The 15854-nt window shown below is 44.2% G+C and overlaps 1 protein-coding gene across 5 annotated transcripts in view; it reads right to left on the reverse strand.

Annotated features, from left to right (window-relative positions):
* Positions 1 to 15854, reverse strand: part of ATXN10 (ataxin 10) — a 163259-nt gene that overhangs the window by 132345 nt on the left and 15060 nt on the right. For all 5 annotated transcript variants that reach the window (XR_004803215.2, XR_007413417.1, XM_025456515.3 and 2 more), the window contains exons 2-3: positions 9733 to 9924; positions 3652 to 3734 (exon numbers count right to left, since the gene is read on the reverse strand). Coding sequence is in view for 3 of the 5 variants with exons in the window: in XM_025456515.3 (XP_025312300.1) it covers positions 3652 to 3734; positions 9733 to 9924 (275 nt within the window). In the remaining 2 variants the exon portion in view is untranslated. The remainder of the gene's footprint in view (positions 1 to 3651; positions 3735 to 9732; positions 9925 to 15854) is intronic.

Genomic DNA, 15854 nt, shown 5'->3' on the forward strand with positions numbered 1-15854 from the left:
ACCTCAGTAATATCCTTCCAACTCTGCCTACAAACACACCTCATCTATGTAAAGCTGACACAACTGGAAAGTACAGACCTAAATCAGGGGAGAGGTGGCCCATTCTCATGGACTGGAAGACTACATTATCAGTAAGATGGCAGTCTCCCCAATGGATCTACAGATTCCACCAAATTGCTAGTATGCACAATATAGAAATAAATCTTAAAACTTAATAGCAGGGGCACCTGGGTGGCTCAGTCAGTGAAGCATCTGCCGTCAGCTCAGGTCATGATCTCCTGAGAGATCATGGTCCTGGGATCAAGTCCTGGATCAGGCTCCACATTCAGTGGGGAGTCTGCTTCTCCCTTTCTCTCTCTCTCTCTCTCTGCCTCTCCCCATGCTCACACACACTCTCTCTCTCTCAAATAAATAAATAAATCTTAAAAAACAAACCTCAACCAGAAAAAGATAAACAGCCCTACTAAAAACTGGGCAAAGAACTTGAAAAGGCATTTCCCCAAAGACAATTTACAAACAGCCAAAAACAAGTACCTAAGATGTTCAGCATCATTAATCATGAGGAAAACACAAATCAAAACCACAATGAGATACCACTTCACAACCATCAGGTGACTATAACCCCCCAAAAAGGAATACAAACACTGGCAAGGATGTGGAGATACTGGAATGCTGTACGTTGTTGGTAAAAATGTTAGAGTTCAGCTGCTGAGGAAAGCTGGGCAGTTCCTTATCAACTTAAAAAGAAAACTGACCCACAGCCATTCTACTGCTAGGTATATACCCCAAAGAACAGAAAGCTGATACTCCAATAAATATGTATATAGGCATGTGCAGAGCAGCGCTGTTGTAAACAGCTGAACAGTGGTGCCAGGGCCAAATGGTGGAAGCAACGCAAATGTCCACCACTGATGGAACGAATAAACAAAATATGGTCTGTGCACACAATGGAGTAGTATTCAGTCATCTAGAAAAATGAAGCACTGATACGTGTGACAACATGTGTATACTCTGAAACACTCTGCTTTGTGTGAGAAGCCAGACAAGGAAGGTCCCGTAATTCTGATTCCACTTAATATGAGAAATCCAGAATTGGTAAATCCACAGGCAGAGAATGCAAGGGAGGGGAAGAACAGAAAGCAGCTGCTCAGTGGGTAGAGGGTTTCCTTTTGGAGCCGTGACAATATCTGCAATTAGACGTGGTGGCTGCACGACACTGCCAACACTCTCAATACCACTCCGCTGTTCACTTTAAAGTGGTTACTTCTATGCTGTATGAATCTCATGTCAGTAAAAAATAGATTACTTAATTAAACTTAACACAACCGCATCTGCCAAAACTGTAAACTGTTCTTAACACACCAACACAACACAGGTGCATGAAGACTTGCCCGCTGGTCGGCGCGGATCAGTGAGAGGCCAGACCAACCACACAATCCATTTATCCGTCAATGACAAACTGGGTCATAAAAACTTTCAGAAATCAGCTCCTTTCAGTATTCTGTGAGGTCATGGACTTGCTTCAGTAAAGAGAAAAATCAATCCCGTGAAACAGTATTTATCAGATAAACACCACACAACCAACATGTCTTTCGTGGCTGATCTGGGATGGAGCAGAGCGGCCCATGGAGTCCAGGGAAGACAGGAGGGCACATTATGTGCTGACAGAAGGACGGGGAGCAGAGGGAAAGGGTAATTTCAGGAGAAGGAGCGCTCAGTGGGCGCACGGGGATGGGGCTCAATGCGCCAGGGGAGGGCTGGCTTGCTCTGATGGCTCTTTAATCACAGCGTTCGTGTAGTGCTTCCTCCTGGGTGTCTTATTTAGGAATACATCATTACCAGGGAAACCCACTCCTGCCCACCACAGTGCATCGGTGCTGCCAGCGACACACTATCCACCACATCAGTATTTTTCAGTAATTATAAAATGCAGTACGTTCTGAACTCTCTCTTTCTGAATTACCATACCACACACAGTCTTCAAAAAAGCTGCTTTTCCATGGGACAGAGTGAAATCTGGATTTTTGCTGGTTTTTCTTCCCCCATTTGATCACTGAGGCTTCCGCTGTATCATAAAATGGAGCTACAAAAAAGACCCTTAAACAGATATCAAAAATACTTTCCAACTAAGCCCTACACCCTGTTGGTTTCTTAACAATACCTGAGAAATTAGTGCTGTCCAAAAAAAAAAAAAAAAGTAGAGCAAACACTTAGTGTGGAAATTCTTAGACCATTTAATTAATTCAAAAGATAGTTAAAATTTCCCAAAGGAAGAACTCTAAAACAAGTAGAAAGACACAGGAATTTGAATAAAGGAGCTTTACATGAGAATGGTAAGAACCCACAGAACAGAAGGAAAATTAAACCAAACCGGGCAGCACCTCTGACACCTGAGGCAGCCCACAGTACTCAGAGCCTCTGCTTCTCCACCTGTGAAGAGACTGCCACCTCGAGTTCTCTACCTGCTTCCAACAGCAGCAGGTATAGCAACATGAAGGGCAGTAGGCCTCACTGTTCAGCCTGTTTCGGCACTGACAGATATGGAAATCAATCTGTAAATCAGATCATATTTTACAAACAGCTGGAGGCTTCTCCTTTAGAGGAAGCATTTGTTGGATTATTATTAAAAAGAATTCCTCTAACCCACAATCTAGTACATCTTCTTATAAACTGGACATTTACAATAAGAGTTTACTATTAAATGACTGAGGTTTGCCCATAAGTATCTCAAATCACTGGAAAAAGAAATTGCAAGTTAAAATTCTGTTTTCTGTCATATTACAATAATAACCTGTCTGAAGGACAAGTATGGATGTCAATAGTTTAAGAACCAAAAACGTCCCAAAAAGTCTAGAAAAGCTTCCTGGTCTTCTAATTGAGAGGCTTCATTTTCCTGTTAATCCCTTATCAACAGCTATTAACAATGAGAACTTCCTTCCCCCTTGGTCACACCATATATTTAACTTACGTAACGTACTGTCACTGCACCGTAAACACGCAGAGGCAAAGATTTTTCTGTCTGCTCTGGTGACCGTTCGGATCACACCCAGCACTGAGAACAGGCACGCCACATTCACACGTACCGAGAGACACTGAACGACTCTGCTCGGGCTGCCCTAACATGGCACCACAGACTGGGTGGCTTACACAGTGGGAATTTACTTTCTCAAATGTAAAGGCTAGAAGTCCAAGATCACAGTGTGGGCAAGGCTCACTCCTCTTAAGGCCCCTCTCCTGGGCTTGCAGACGGTGGTCCTGTCCCCATGTCCTCATGTCATCATCCCTCTGTATGTGTCTGTGTCCTGACCTCCTCTTCTTACAAGGACAGCAGGCATAACCTTAGGGCAAACCCATGTGACTCCACTTCACCTTATTTATCTCTTTAATGGCTTGGTGGCCAAATACAGTCACATTCTGAAGTGCTAGGGGTTGGGACTCTACCATAGGTTGAGGAGAGTCAGGGGGTGCAATTCAGCCCACAGGAGAGCAAGGAAAGGAAGTTGTTGCAACTTTCTTTTATGGTAATTCGCTAACATCACTGAATAAGTGTCTCTGTATCATGAAATACAAATCATTTGCTTTAACTCAAAGTTGTGGTTTTTAAATCCTTTTCAAAAGTACAAATAAGCCATGAATCATACTGCAAATTACCTGTCAACAGGGATTCCTGTTCCACCCGCAGTTCACGAAAAAGAAGAATCAAATCAACAGCAACGCCAATTGTATCCAAGTTCCTGTAAAACGTTTTTAAAAAAAGACAAAGTCAAACCCATTAATTTTCTTAAACCTGCATTTCAAATGATGATCCAGGGAATGAAGCTGTGACTTCTGGGTCATGGTGTGTGTGGTAAACAGAATCGTGGCCCCTTGAGCTGTCCACATCATAATCCGAAAGCCTGTGAATGTGTCACATCCCACAGCAAAGGGGACCTTAGGTCATCGGTAGATTCAGGATCTTGAGATGGGAAAATGACCCTGGACTAGCCAGGTGGGCCCACAACAGTGCCAAGCATTCTTAAAAGAAGAAAATGAGAGGGGAGGATGTCAGAATCAGGGAAGGGGCTGTGAGCCCAGGAACGTAGGCAGCTTCTAGAAGCTTCTAGAAAAGGCCAGGAAATGGATTTTCCCCTAGAGCCTCCACAGGGAACTCAGCCATGTTGACCCATTCCAGCCTTCTGAATTCCCGAACTGAAAGATAACAAATCTGTGTTGTTTCATGCCACTAAGTGTTTGGTAATTCATCACAGCAGCAGGAAGAAAGTAATCCAGATTTGGGCAGAGGAAGCAGCGGTGCTGCTGTAAATAAACATCTGACCGTGTGGGAGTGGCTGGGGAAGCTGGCAGGAACCTGGTGGTGGGCAGGGGCTGGAAGAATAGTGAGCAGCACCTGAAACACTCTGATGCCTTTTCTGGCTGCCGGAGGCACGGTCTGTGAGGGCTCAGGATGAAGCGAGGAACCTAGCACTAGGAAACGGGGAAAGGGGATCCTTTCCCCCCAGGGGCAGAAGCTCAGCAAAATCATGAACTTGGGATATTCCACTGAGCACATTTCCAAACCACACGCTGACGGTGTGATCATCTAATAAAATGCCAGGGGCAGAGGTAACAGAGATGAACAGGGAACCAGGTCCTGCTTCGGGGAATTCTCAGTCTAGCCAGACGGCAAAAGGTGCTAAAACTGAGACAGTCACTGGCAAGAAAGTGTGCTCCGCAGAGAAAGCCAAGGGGCTGGCTGGATAACCTTTTCCTGGTGCCCTGGAAGAATCAAAAGGTGATAGTGTTTAGTCCCATGGCAGGAGCGGCTCTTTGAAAAGATTAAGGTGTGACTCACTGCCCTCTGTCACCTCGGCAGAACCCAGGAGTAAGAAGGGGTTATGGAGCAAAGCTCTGTGGAGGACCTTCTAGTCTAACGGTGGGAATTCCCATGACATACATGTGAGATCCACAAGGTTGCTGAAAATGTTTTACTGGTAGAAACTCTGCCAGCTTAGACAAATGCACAGAGAAAGGATGAAAATTTTAAAATTAAAAAAAAAAAAAAAAAAAGTGTCAGACTCCCAAAGCCAGACTTCCAGGCAGGAAGTAGGCTGATGGTTCGAAGTACTCAGGTGAACACATGTGCTCCCTTCAGGAAAAAAGAAGGGTGGCTCTGAGGCCAGGACCAAGGGCATAGCCGCAAGCCACAGACAATTCTTCCCAGGCCTTAAAACCGGAGATTTGCCCAACGTGATTCGGAAATTGCTTGGGATCAGTGATTCCTCTTCCCTTCAATTTTCTCCTCTTTCGAAGGATAATGTCTAAAATGGCTATCCTAGGTCTGCCCCCAAACTGCATTTGGGGAGCAGAGAACTTGTCCAGTTCCACAGGCACACAGACAAAGAGGAATTGTGTCCCAGATGGAAGCACATCCAGAGTCTGACCCTTAAGTAATTTAAACAACTGGATAATGAGATTTGGGACTTCTCGGCTGATGAGACTTAGATGAGATTCTGGACTTGAGCTGATGCTGTCGGGGTCAGAAATGTGGGGCCTCAAGAAGCAATGAATTCATCTTTGAATGACCTTTGAACAGGCTACAGGTGAACCACGGTGAGGAACAACAGCCTTCCAAAAATGTCCACACCCACACACTACACTCTGGAACCTGTTAATACGCTATCTAACGTGGCGAAAGAGATGTGGTATGCTAAGAAATATATTTTGATCTTTGTCCTCCATTCCTGTCACAGAGCTCCTAAAACCCTTGGAATTTCTGGTGTGACAAGGCATCTTTTGTTTTTCACAACAAGCCCCTTTCAACATTTATATTTATGCTGATATGTGGTTCTCACTGGGCCTCTAAGGCAGCTTCACATTGGAGTGTGGCTGCCAGAGGAACCAACCAAATGATTACGGAGCTGTAACATTCAACCCAAACCTCCAGACCTCTGGGGAGGAGAAGGATCTGGAGATTGAGTTCAATCACCCACAGACAATGATTTTACCAATGAAGCCTGGGTGATGGAACCTCCATAAAAACCCCTACTAAATGACAAGTATGGAAAATTTCTGTGTGAGTTGGTGAACACATCAGTGCTAGGAGGATGGTGGCATGCCCAGGGGGGCATGGATGCTCTGTGGCTGGCTATCCACTTGTCCTGTGTGCCTCTTCTCCTTGGCTATCCCTAAGTTGTACCCTTTATGGTAAACTGGTAACAGTATGTAAACTGCTTCCCTGAGTTCTGTGAGCCATTATATTGGGTGATCAAACCTGAGGGGTGTCATGGGAATCCCCAAATTTACAGCCAGCTAGGCAGGAATGTAGCTTGGGCACCTCGTTTGCATTTGAAGTGGTGCTGTCTTATGGGACTGAGCTTTTTAAGTTATGGAATCTGATGTCTCTGACTCCAGGTGGGTGGTTGTCAGAACAGAACTGAATTGCTGGACATCCAGCTGCTGCTGAATATCAAAATTGGTCAGAAAATATCATAAGAGACCTTTTAGATATGATTAAATTAATGGTTTTGAGATGGGGACATGATCCTAGCTTATCTGAGTAGGCATCAGGTTATTCTGAGTCCTTATCAGCGGGATGGTCAGTCACAGTTACTGGAAGATGCTATGATGTTGCTTTGAGCATGGGAGGATGGAGCTGTGAACCAAGAACATAGGCAGCATCTAGAAGACAGAAAAACAGAAGAATGGATTCTCTTAGAGACCCCAGAAGGAACTGGCCCTACTGGTAGGCTCACTTGAGGTCACTGAGACTAATTTTCAACTTCTGACTCCAAAACTACAAAATAATAAATTTCTGTTGCTAAGAAAGCACTTAGCTACTAAGTTTGAAGCTATTTGTTATAGCAGCAAAGGAAACTAATATAGGTCCCTACCTTCACTTCTCAACACGAATCAAAATTAAGCCAAGATGTTCACTCCTTAAAGAACATCTTCTTGTTAGACGGTCAGGGTTGGTGTGTCCACAGCAGGATCCTCTCTCCCTTCCCTAAGGCCAGGGGGTCAGAGAGCCACTGCTCCCTTGTTCTTTACTTATCAGGCTGGTAGGAAAAGTAGCTCAGTGCCTGCCTCCCAGAAAAGAAGCTGTACCACCTCTCCTGCTCTTGCCTCTACACCTGTATACAAATGGCTACCAGGCCAATGCACCCACTGGCTATTTCTATATGGCCACATACTTTAAAAGAGAGAGACCGACCAAAGAAAAGAAAAAAGAAAAATATAATTTCACGACATGAAGATTTTATGAAATTCAAACTTCAATGTTCACAAACAAAGCTGCCCTGGATCACAGACATGGGCATGCATTCACATATTCTCTGTGGCTGCCTTCACACTAGGACAGAACTTAGTGTTCTAAGTTCTTAGGGACAGAGTTCTCAAAGCCTAAACCATTCACCTGGTTCCTGACAGTAAAACCACAGTGACCCCTACAATAGGGGTCATACTGATGTGAGGAGCTAACAGCTTTGGACAGTTTTGAGTACTTCCTGAAACTTCACAGGACTCAGAATATTTGCTTTGCTGTTATACCCCAGTCCATCTACAAAATATAACTCCAAGTCCACACATGGGCAGCACTCAGAAGATGTAAAGGGATCTAGGCCTGTGATCCCTTAGCATCACACCTTTTGATTAACTCCTTATTAACTTAAAATAAAGCACCAGAAAACTCCATAATGGCTGCAATCTGAATCCTGACAGGCTCAAAGATAAGTGACTGTTGTTAAAGTCAGCCTAGAATGTTTTGTGTTTCTAACTGGAAAAATGATTTTTCCAGGAGCTGATGTCCTACCTGGTTGGAATTTCCTGCTAAAAATCAACTGCGGAAAAAATAAAAATAAAAAAAATAAATAAATAAAATAAAAATAAAAATCAACTGCGAGTAACAATCTAGTCCTAGAAGGAAAGAGGCAGAAAAACTAACGTCTTCATATGTTCGTTTTCGTTTCTCCCCAACCATGGCTGCACATGACACATATACCATGGCCACATAGAGTGCCTGCTTTGATGGCCCTGCTACAAGACAGCTGCTTTTTCATTCACCACAGTATTTATTCTTGCAAAGTTTGAATTTTTATAGTGTACATATTATTTTTACACTCAGAAAAAGAAATTAATTTCTAAGACAGTTATATCATCACCATACTTTTATTGCGCTATAGTTCCTGAGGAGCAGAAACACAGTTCCGGGGCAGACCAGGTGCACAGCACAGTAGGCAATCATGTAAGTAATCTCATTTCAAACGCCCGACAGCCCTGGGTGGGAGACACTGCTTGCGCTGACGTACAGAGGAGAAGACTGGTTCTCAGAAGGATTGAGGCCCTCATTCAGGGTCCCATGGCTGCTCAAGGGACAGCACACGCAACAGGGTTGGCGGGTGTCTTGGGGCAGTCACAGCACCACTCCTAACCTGAGCTCTTGAGTCAGAGAGAATGTTCCCCAAATGAGAGACTATCAGACAAGTTCCTTAACCCGAGTCACAGTCTCTTCTTTTGTAAAAGTGGAAAAATAGCAGTATGCTATTTCTGGGATTTGTTCTACAAATAAAACAAGACACTGCAGTTAAGCCTTGGAGACAAAGCCCAGGGTGTAGGGCAAGCCCACCAAATGCCTGCCTTCTTCCCCACGAGGCTGGCAAGGCCCAAGCCAGCATTTCTGAGGCTTGCCTTTCCCTCCCCCATCACAGGAAAGGGACAAAACAAAACAGCCTCTGCCCACCTTCTAGCACATGACTAGTTATGTTTTAAAACGTTAACTATTATTAGCAACATTGTTACTGTTCCTATGCATTTACCTGCCAATGGACAGCAGGGTCCATTGAGTATTAAACAACCCTGGCATTCTTCCCCCCTCTCCTTTGATCTTAAAAATCTCATTCATCACATCAAAGCCTCAGGTATAAGACTGTCTAGGGAGCAAAGCAGGTCCCTCGAGTGACTTCTGGACCAGCCCAGCTTCACCCACCACAGCAGTGACAGAGAGGCCTGGAGGCTCTGTCTACGTTCAAGTCCAAGAAAGAAAAGCAAGCGTGCTCTCTGTGGCTTCTGACTTCATCTCAAGCGAAAATGTGTAATAAAAAGCAGATTCCATTAAATCAAAGAGGAAAGGTGCTCCATTCCGGGAGGGGAGAGCAACAAGCAAAACAAGAACGGCACCTGGAGATTCTCTCGTTCATCTTAACTTCTTTCAAAAATATGCATGTTATAAAACAGGTGGAAGGAGACCTTGCAACTCCACACGGTCTTCAGAAATTTTAAATTAGGTCATCTGAGAAATCTACAAACCACGCTCCTTGTTCAAAGTAAACAAAAGGGTAATTAATTAAAACACTAAAACTAATTAAAATATTTACAACTAAATAAAGTGAGGTCTAGAACTACGTATGCCTTTAGAAAGGCAGGATCTGGGATCAGAGAATCAAGATGGGAGTTATTAAAATCACTGTGCTATATCTCTACAACCAAATACCTCAAAACGCATCAGCAATATCAAAATAACCCCTAAGGTTAGAAACACTCTATTATATGTCATTCCATGTATATGCTCGTCTACAACTGTGGCAAGACTGCAGAGAGCCTGTCCCCTGGAGACTAATCCTAGCCTATGGTTAACGCTGGGTAATAATACCTGATACCAAAACGATTTCTCACCAGACCAGTACATATATATATACACACACATATATACACACAAGAAAATACAATCAAAGGTACATTTGTTACTACAAAGAACACTACCTGATGGAATTCTGGTTCACAGAACACTCGATACAAGCATTTCGCAGACACCTGAAGCACTCCGTTATGAGCTGCAGGCTAGAAGCCAGATGTTCCACCTGGGATGGGTCTCTGCAGGCCAGCTCGACAGCATGGGAAGATTTCTTCAAGATGTCCAGGACTCTTTGGAAGATAGTCCTGGGTGCAGTTTCTCTGAAAAGGGATAAAAATGTTACAAACCAGAGGGGAAAAAATCTAATTTCCAAATATCCTATTCAGAAGACTGCTTATACTTATTTCTGCAGGGAAGTGGGCCAGACCTGTCTGCTCTAGCTCCTTAAACTTACAATACAAAATAAAGAGCTACACACACAGAGTGCTTAGACAGGCACCATTCTTACCAACCCTTCCATGTATTATTTAATTAAAGACCATGGAAATAGAGAGGAATTTAAGTAATTTGCCCATATTACTGGGCTAATAATGAGGAGAGCCAGGTTTCCTATAGAAGCAGTCTGACTTGTCACTCCCTGTGACAACCCAAATACCAGTTTCAGGTGAGGGTCTGCGTTTATGGATCTATCCTTAATCAAAACAGAAGATCTATATTCTACGCTCTAGAAAGAGAAAATAACCATTTCCCAGTGCGACCCAATAGGTACTCAAGTACCATTATGAGAAACACTATTCATTAAACTGTCTGGGAGGCCAGCCTGCTATCCAATCTCTAGATACAGAGAAGCTAGCAACACTTGTGCTGAGCTTGTATATATTCAACTGCACAGATGAGGGAAAGAGAGGAGGAGGGAGAGAGGGGAGGAAGGAGGGAGATAAAAAGGAACAGAGACACAGGGATAGAGATGGGGGTGAGAGGGAGAGAGAGCTGGGGGGAGAAAGAAACAGAGGCAAAGGGGGAGAGGGGGAGCAGGCAGGGATCAAGCAAGTGAGGGCACCCTTCCGCCTAGAGTACATGCCCAGGGGAGAAAAATGAATCTGTGGCCGGTCCCTCTGGGCATCTCAGTTCCCACATGCCTCTCATGCCAGAAGCACGGATTGCACCGGCTATCATTACAGAGCTATGAAGATAAGAATTTTTTGTGCAACATGGCACCAAAATGCAAGCCAACTTCCTCATTCCATGAATCTCCTAAAGAAACAGCCCTCTGTTTTATGGTCAGAAGAAAAACTGCTCTGCTGGACAACTGAAGAGATTCTCGAAGATTCCCACTGACCATATGACTGTTCTCCTCTGGCCCTGTCATGGAACCCCAGCACTCTCCACCTCTTCCTCACACTGCGCCAGGTTATCAGGGAACCGAGAGTTCATATGGAACCGCTGACACCAAACCCCCTGGGTCACTGCCAGCTTGGGTGCCAGCAGAGCCCGTCTACACATCTCTCCCTGCCCAAAGCCCAGAGACACGCCCCTCCTTGCACTTCAGGCCCAAGTCCTTGTACTGCAACTGGCACATTTTTACCTCACGGACAGAGGATGTACATTACATTATTTATCAGTGACCAAGTGACCAAATAAAACCGTGAGAGCCCAATGGTACGGTACTTACTTACCCTGTCTCAGTAACTGTAAGAAACAATTACACACATAAGCCATTTTCAATGACAATTTGCCATAAAGAAAATTCACGAACACTCTCGAGACATCTTTAAGGAGTACTAAATACAGTGCAGATGTTAACATGCTAATACCCAAGAGTTTTAAACATTTCAAAGGATGCCAAGCATGATCAGGATTTCTACAACAAAGAAAAAATCTCGTTATCTGCCCCCACTGCACAAAGATGGTGTCATCTCACCTGTGATAAGAGCCAACATGACCTATCCCCCCTGGTCCTTTGTGAGCTACCCTCCCACAGTACCACGTTCCTACCGTGAATGGTCTTCCCTGAAGCCGCTCTTTGAAACCCTAACATCTCTTTTACTCAACACTGATATCAAGCGCATCAAAAGCTCTGGACTCAAACTATGGTAGATGCAAAGGCAAGATGGAAAAAAAGGATTGTTCTTGGGAAAATTGGAGAACTGATATTCCAAGCACTGAACAATTAGTAAGTTCATGAACCATCCTATGAATAATTCCCAATGCTACACGATAATTTGACACATAGGTACCAGGCCTTTCTCCTTTGTTACACTTTTAATCAAAACAAAAATGTTTAACTGAGCTAAGGCCAATCATAATATTCCTGAAGTCAAAATAACTATTAATAGTTGTTAGAAAAGTATCAAGGCAGCACAGGGCACTTCACGTTTGAGATGGGAAGAGAAAATAATTTGGGACTGTGATCACTGTCATCTGCTCTCCCCAGGCTGCACACACATGAATTCCTGGGAACACCAAGCACTAGCAACCCTCTTTGTCTGCTCAAACATGTACCCTCCCCAGAATACATGCTCCACACAACCCCCACCCAACTCTCTGCCTGGAAAATCCTGTGTCTCCTTATGGAGGCCTTTTGAAAACTCCAAGCCCTGGTGAAACTCCTCTGCTACTCCAGGCAGAACAGTTCCCACCTCTACATCCCACTGGAACTCCCTCCGTAAGACTGGACTAATACTTATCCACATTAGATTATACTTGCCTCTCCAACCCAACTATGCTGCTAGCCCATAAATCTTGGGAAAACAGAGCCTGTCCTATTTTTCTCTGTATCTCTAGGGCCCAGGAAGGACATTCACTAATTGTATTTATTCAAGTTTACAACACTGATGTCCATTTGCACACTCGGTAGCATCTGCCTGCCTCACAGGTGCATAACTGAGCGTGCACCCTGAGCCAGTCGCCAGGCCAAGGTGAGCAGGGTAAAATTAGCACATGGGGCAACAGCAACCAGAGAAAGGGAACTATCAAGACATCTGTTTGACTCTTCCATTCCTTTTTTTTTTTTTAATTCTTTTTTTTTAAGATTTTATTTATTTATTCATGAGAGACACAGAGAGAGAGGCAGAGACAGACAGAGGGAGAAGCAGGCTCCATGCAGGGAGCCTGACGTGGGACTTGATCCCGGGACTCCAGGATCATGCCCTGGGCCAAAGGCAGATGCTCAACCACTGAGCCACCCAGGAATCCTGACTCTTCCATTCCTGTTAAGAAATTCATATAGTCTTGACTCCGTATCTCCTTTATCCTCAAAAAAAGGTCATGTTTTCAGTGAGATGTAGAGACCTCTTGACCGATACTTAAACATCTAATTTCTCCTCCACACAGGATACAATGGATGAGCTTAAAGGGGGGAATGTGGCCCAATGGACTGTATTTTAAATTTCCTGAGAACAGAGACTATTTGTTAGATGTCTGGCTCCCCTATAAAGGGCAGAAGGAAAATACCATTTCCTCTAGAGCCACATAATAAATGGTTATAGACTTCATTCACCATCTTTGCATACAATACACGAACAACTTTCATCAGATGTGGACAGAAAGAGCTTTCACTCACCGCCAGTAAGAACTCTATGAAAGCATCTAACAGTCTTGTATATACTTCTTGGCTCCTTGGCAGCCTCGAAAGAAAGCTATTTGGTATAACAGATCCAAAGCAACCCTAATGTACCCTGTCTTCAAGTTCTAAGTTCACTGTCAAGACAACGCAGCTAAATATATGAAATGATTAACGACAGTAAAACAGTAAAGATCAATCGTTCCCGTGTTACAAATGTTACTATTAATAACAGTAATTGCTGTCATTTCTGCTTTAACCAAACTAACACAAAATATTCACAGACTTTAAAAAGCTTAGCTACTTTATTCACAGAAGGCAGAAAGTACTTAGAGGACAATTAAAATTCAACTGTTAGACATTCCTATTACATAGGAATGCATACCCTGAAGACAATACACAAATGAAATGTTACATTACAGAACAAAAAAAAGGGAGGGAGGGTTTGAATTCTACAAAAGATAGAATTTCATTTCCTTCAAGTTTGAACAGATCTGTAGGTTTAATCTTGGCAAGTCCCGTCTGAGTAAAATTAAAGAAAACTCCCTATGACCGTATGTCAGAAATTAGACAGGTCTGCCGTACTGTGTGCACACACATTTTACAGTTAATTCATCAGGCGGGACCTTCTCCTGAAGAGGAAACCAAAGGCTCATCACTGCACTGCCCTGCTGAGACTTCTCTGCTTCAGAAAAGATAGATTCTAATACCTCCCGTTCAGTGAAAAACCAGCATGGGTGGGTTAGAGCAGCGCAACCACTGACACTGAGAAAATCTATTAGGATGCGCCCAAGCTCCCAGATTAAAATAAGAATCCCTGGTTATTATTTAAAACCACGGAACTCTGCTTACTGATCTCTGACCGGGCTAGATTGAACAAAATAAAACAGAAAATAAAAAGATTCACTTCTCCTGCCAGAAACAGCCTGGGGCAGAATTTTGAGATTCATCTTTGCAGACCTCAAACTCTTTTTTTATACTCTTTCTCTCTTCTGTTCCATGTGGAACTCACACTGTCCCTGACAGCCCAGACCAATCCATTTATCTAGAAAAGGCCAGCTAGTAAACACTCTGGAACCAGAGGGCCTGACAATCTCTGGTCACTGCTCCACAACTCTGCCATTGGGGAAAAAAGCAGCCACAGACAAAACTTCTGTGAAGGAACACAGCTGGTGTACTGATAAAGCTCTACTTAACGGACACTGACATTTAAAGTTCATGCAATTTTCAGGTGCCACAAAGTTTATTTTTCCTAACTATTTAAAAATGTAAAAACCACTCACAGGCCATTTAAGGGGGAAAAAAAAGATATGGACATTCATAAAAGGTGGAGGGCCAGAAGTGGCAACCCTGCTTTAAAGAGTCCACACATATCCATCCTCTCCCCACCCTCCCTCAAAATGACATGCTTCCCCCGTTCCCACTGTGCCCAATACAGTCAAAATTCACCTCTCATCAGAACTGAATCATAAATGCACGATGCCAACTCAAAGAAGCCAAGGAAGGGTGAAACTGGCACACAGGTGGAAAAATAAACCACTGGACAGAGTGTCCAGGAACAGCACTGTATTCAAAGAAACCTGACAGGTGACAGCACAGCCACTGAATCTGCAGGGCTGGGCCACTCTGTGGTGCTGCTGCAACCACTTCCCATATGGAAAAAATGGAACTGGATCCTCTCCTGTATACCCAGACAAAGAAAGTAACTCCGGATGCATCTAGGAATATACGTTAGCCAAAACCATAAAGCTTTGGAAGAAAATATGCAGAGAATGTCTTTATGTTCTCAAGCAGAGAAAGGTTTTGTATATAAGGCCTCTTTAAGAACCTTATTAAAACCCTACTCAAGGGACGCCTAAGTGGCTCAGTGGTTGAGCATCTGCCTTCGGCTCAGGGCGTGATGATCCCAAAGTACTAGGATCAGTCCACATTGGGCTCCCTATGGGGAGCCTGCTTCTCTCTCTGCCTCTCTGTCTGTGTCTTCATGAATAAACAAAATCTTAAATCTTAGAAAAAATAAAATAAAACCTTTATCCAAAAAAGTGGTTATTTGAGCACAGAACGGGAGACAGTTAAGGAGGCACTGGTACTTCCCTGGGAGACGAGCATGGATGGAAGGCGAAGGGCTCATGGGGAGGGGGAGGCAGCCAGATGAGGGAATGGAAAGGTAACCTGAGTCAGAGGCAAGACGGAACCGCACCACACAGCCCAGAGGACTTTGGCTTATATCATGCCAGGAACCTGCGGAGGGCTCTAGTGCCCTGCATCCTGAGGGACCCCTCTGACTACTCTGTAATGGTTCGGCCATAGTGGGGGAAAAGAAGGCACCAGGACACCAGTGAGGACACTGTTCTTGGAAAAGACTGGCAGCAGCAGAGCGAGTAAGCAGAGGTCAGACTCTGGATATATTCTTGAAGAGCTGATGGGATCTGATGACAAATCTGTCATGACGGCTATCTCTGAGAAAACGGATTCAAGGAGGACTCCAGAACTGTAGCCTGAGCAACACTGGGAAAAAGGTCTGTGCTGTGCACTGAAGGGGAGAAGGCTGCCTGGAGGTATCCGGGGGCTGAGGGGCTCTGCAGGCTGGGACCGGTGATGCTGGAGGTGCTTACTAGAAATGATGAATTATGCAGAAGGCAGAGGAATCCACAGGCCTGGAGTTCAGAAGGGAAGTGCAGCCAGGGC

The sequence above is a fragment of the Canis lupus genome, chromosome 10 (genome assembly GCF_003254725.2).
Source record: "Canis lupus dingo isolate Sandy chromosome 10, ASM325472v2, whole genome shotgun sequence".
Classification (NCBI taxonomy): Eukaryota; Metazoa; Chordata; class Mammalia; order Carnivora; family Canidae; genus Canis; species Canis lupus.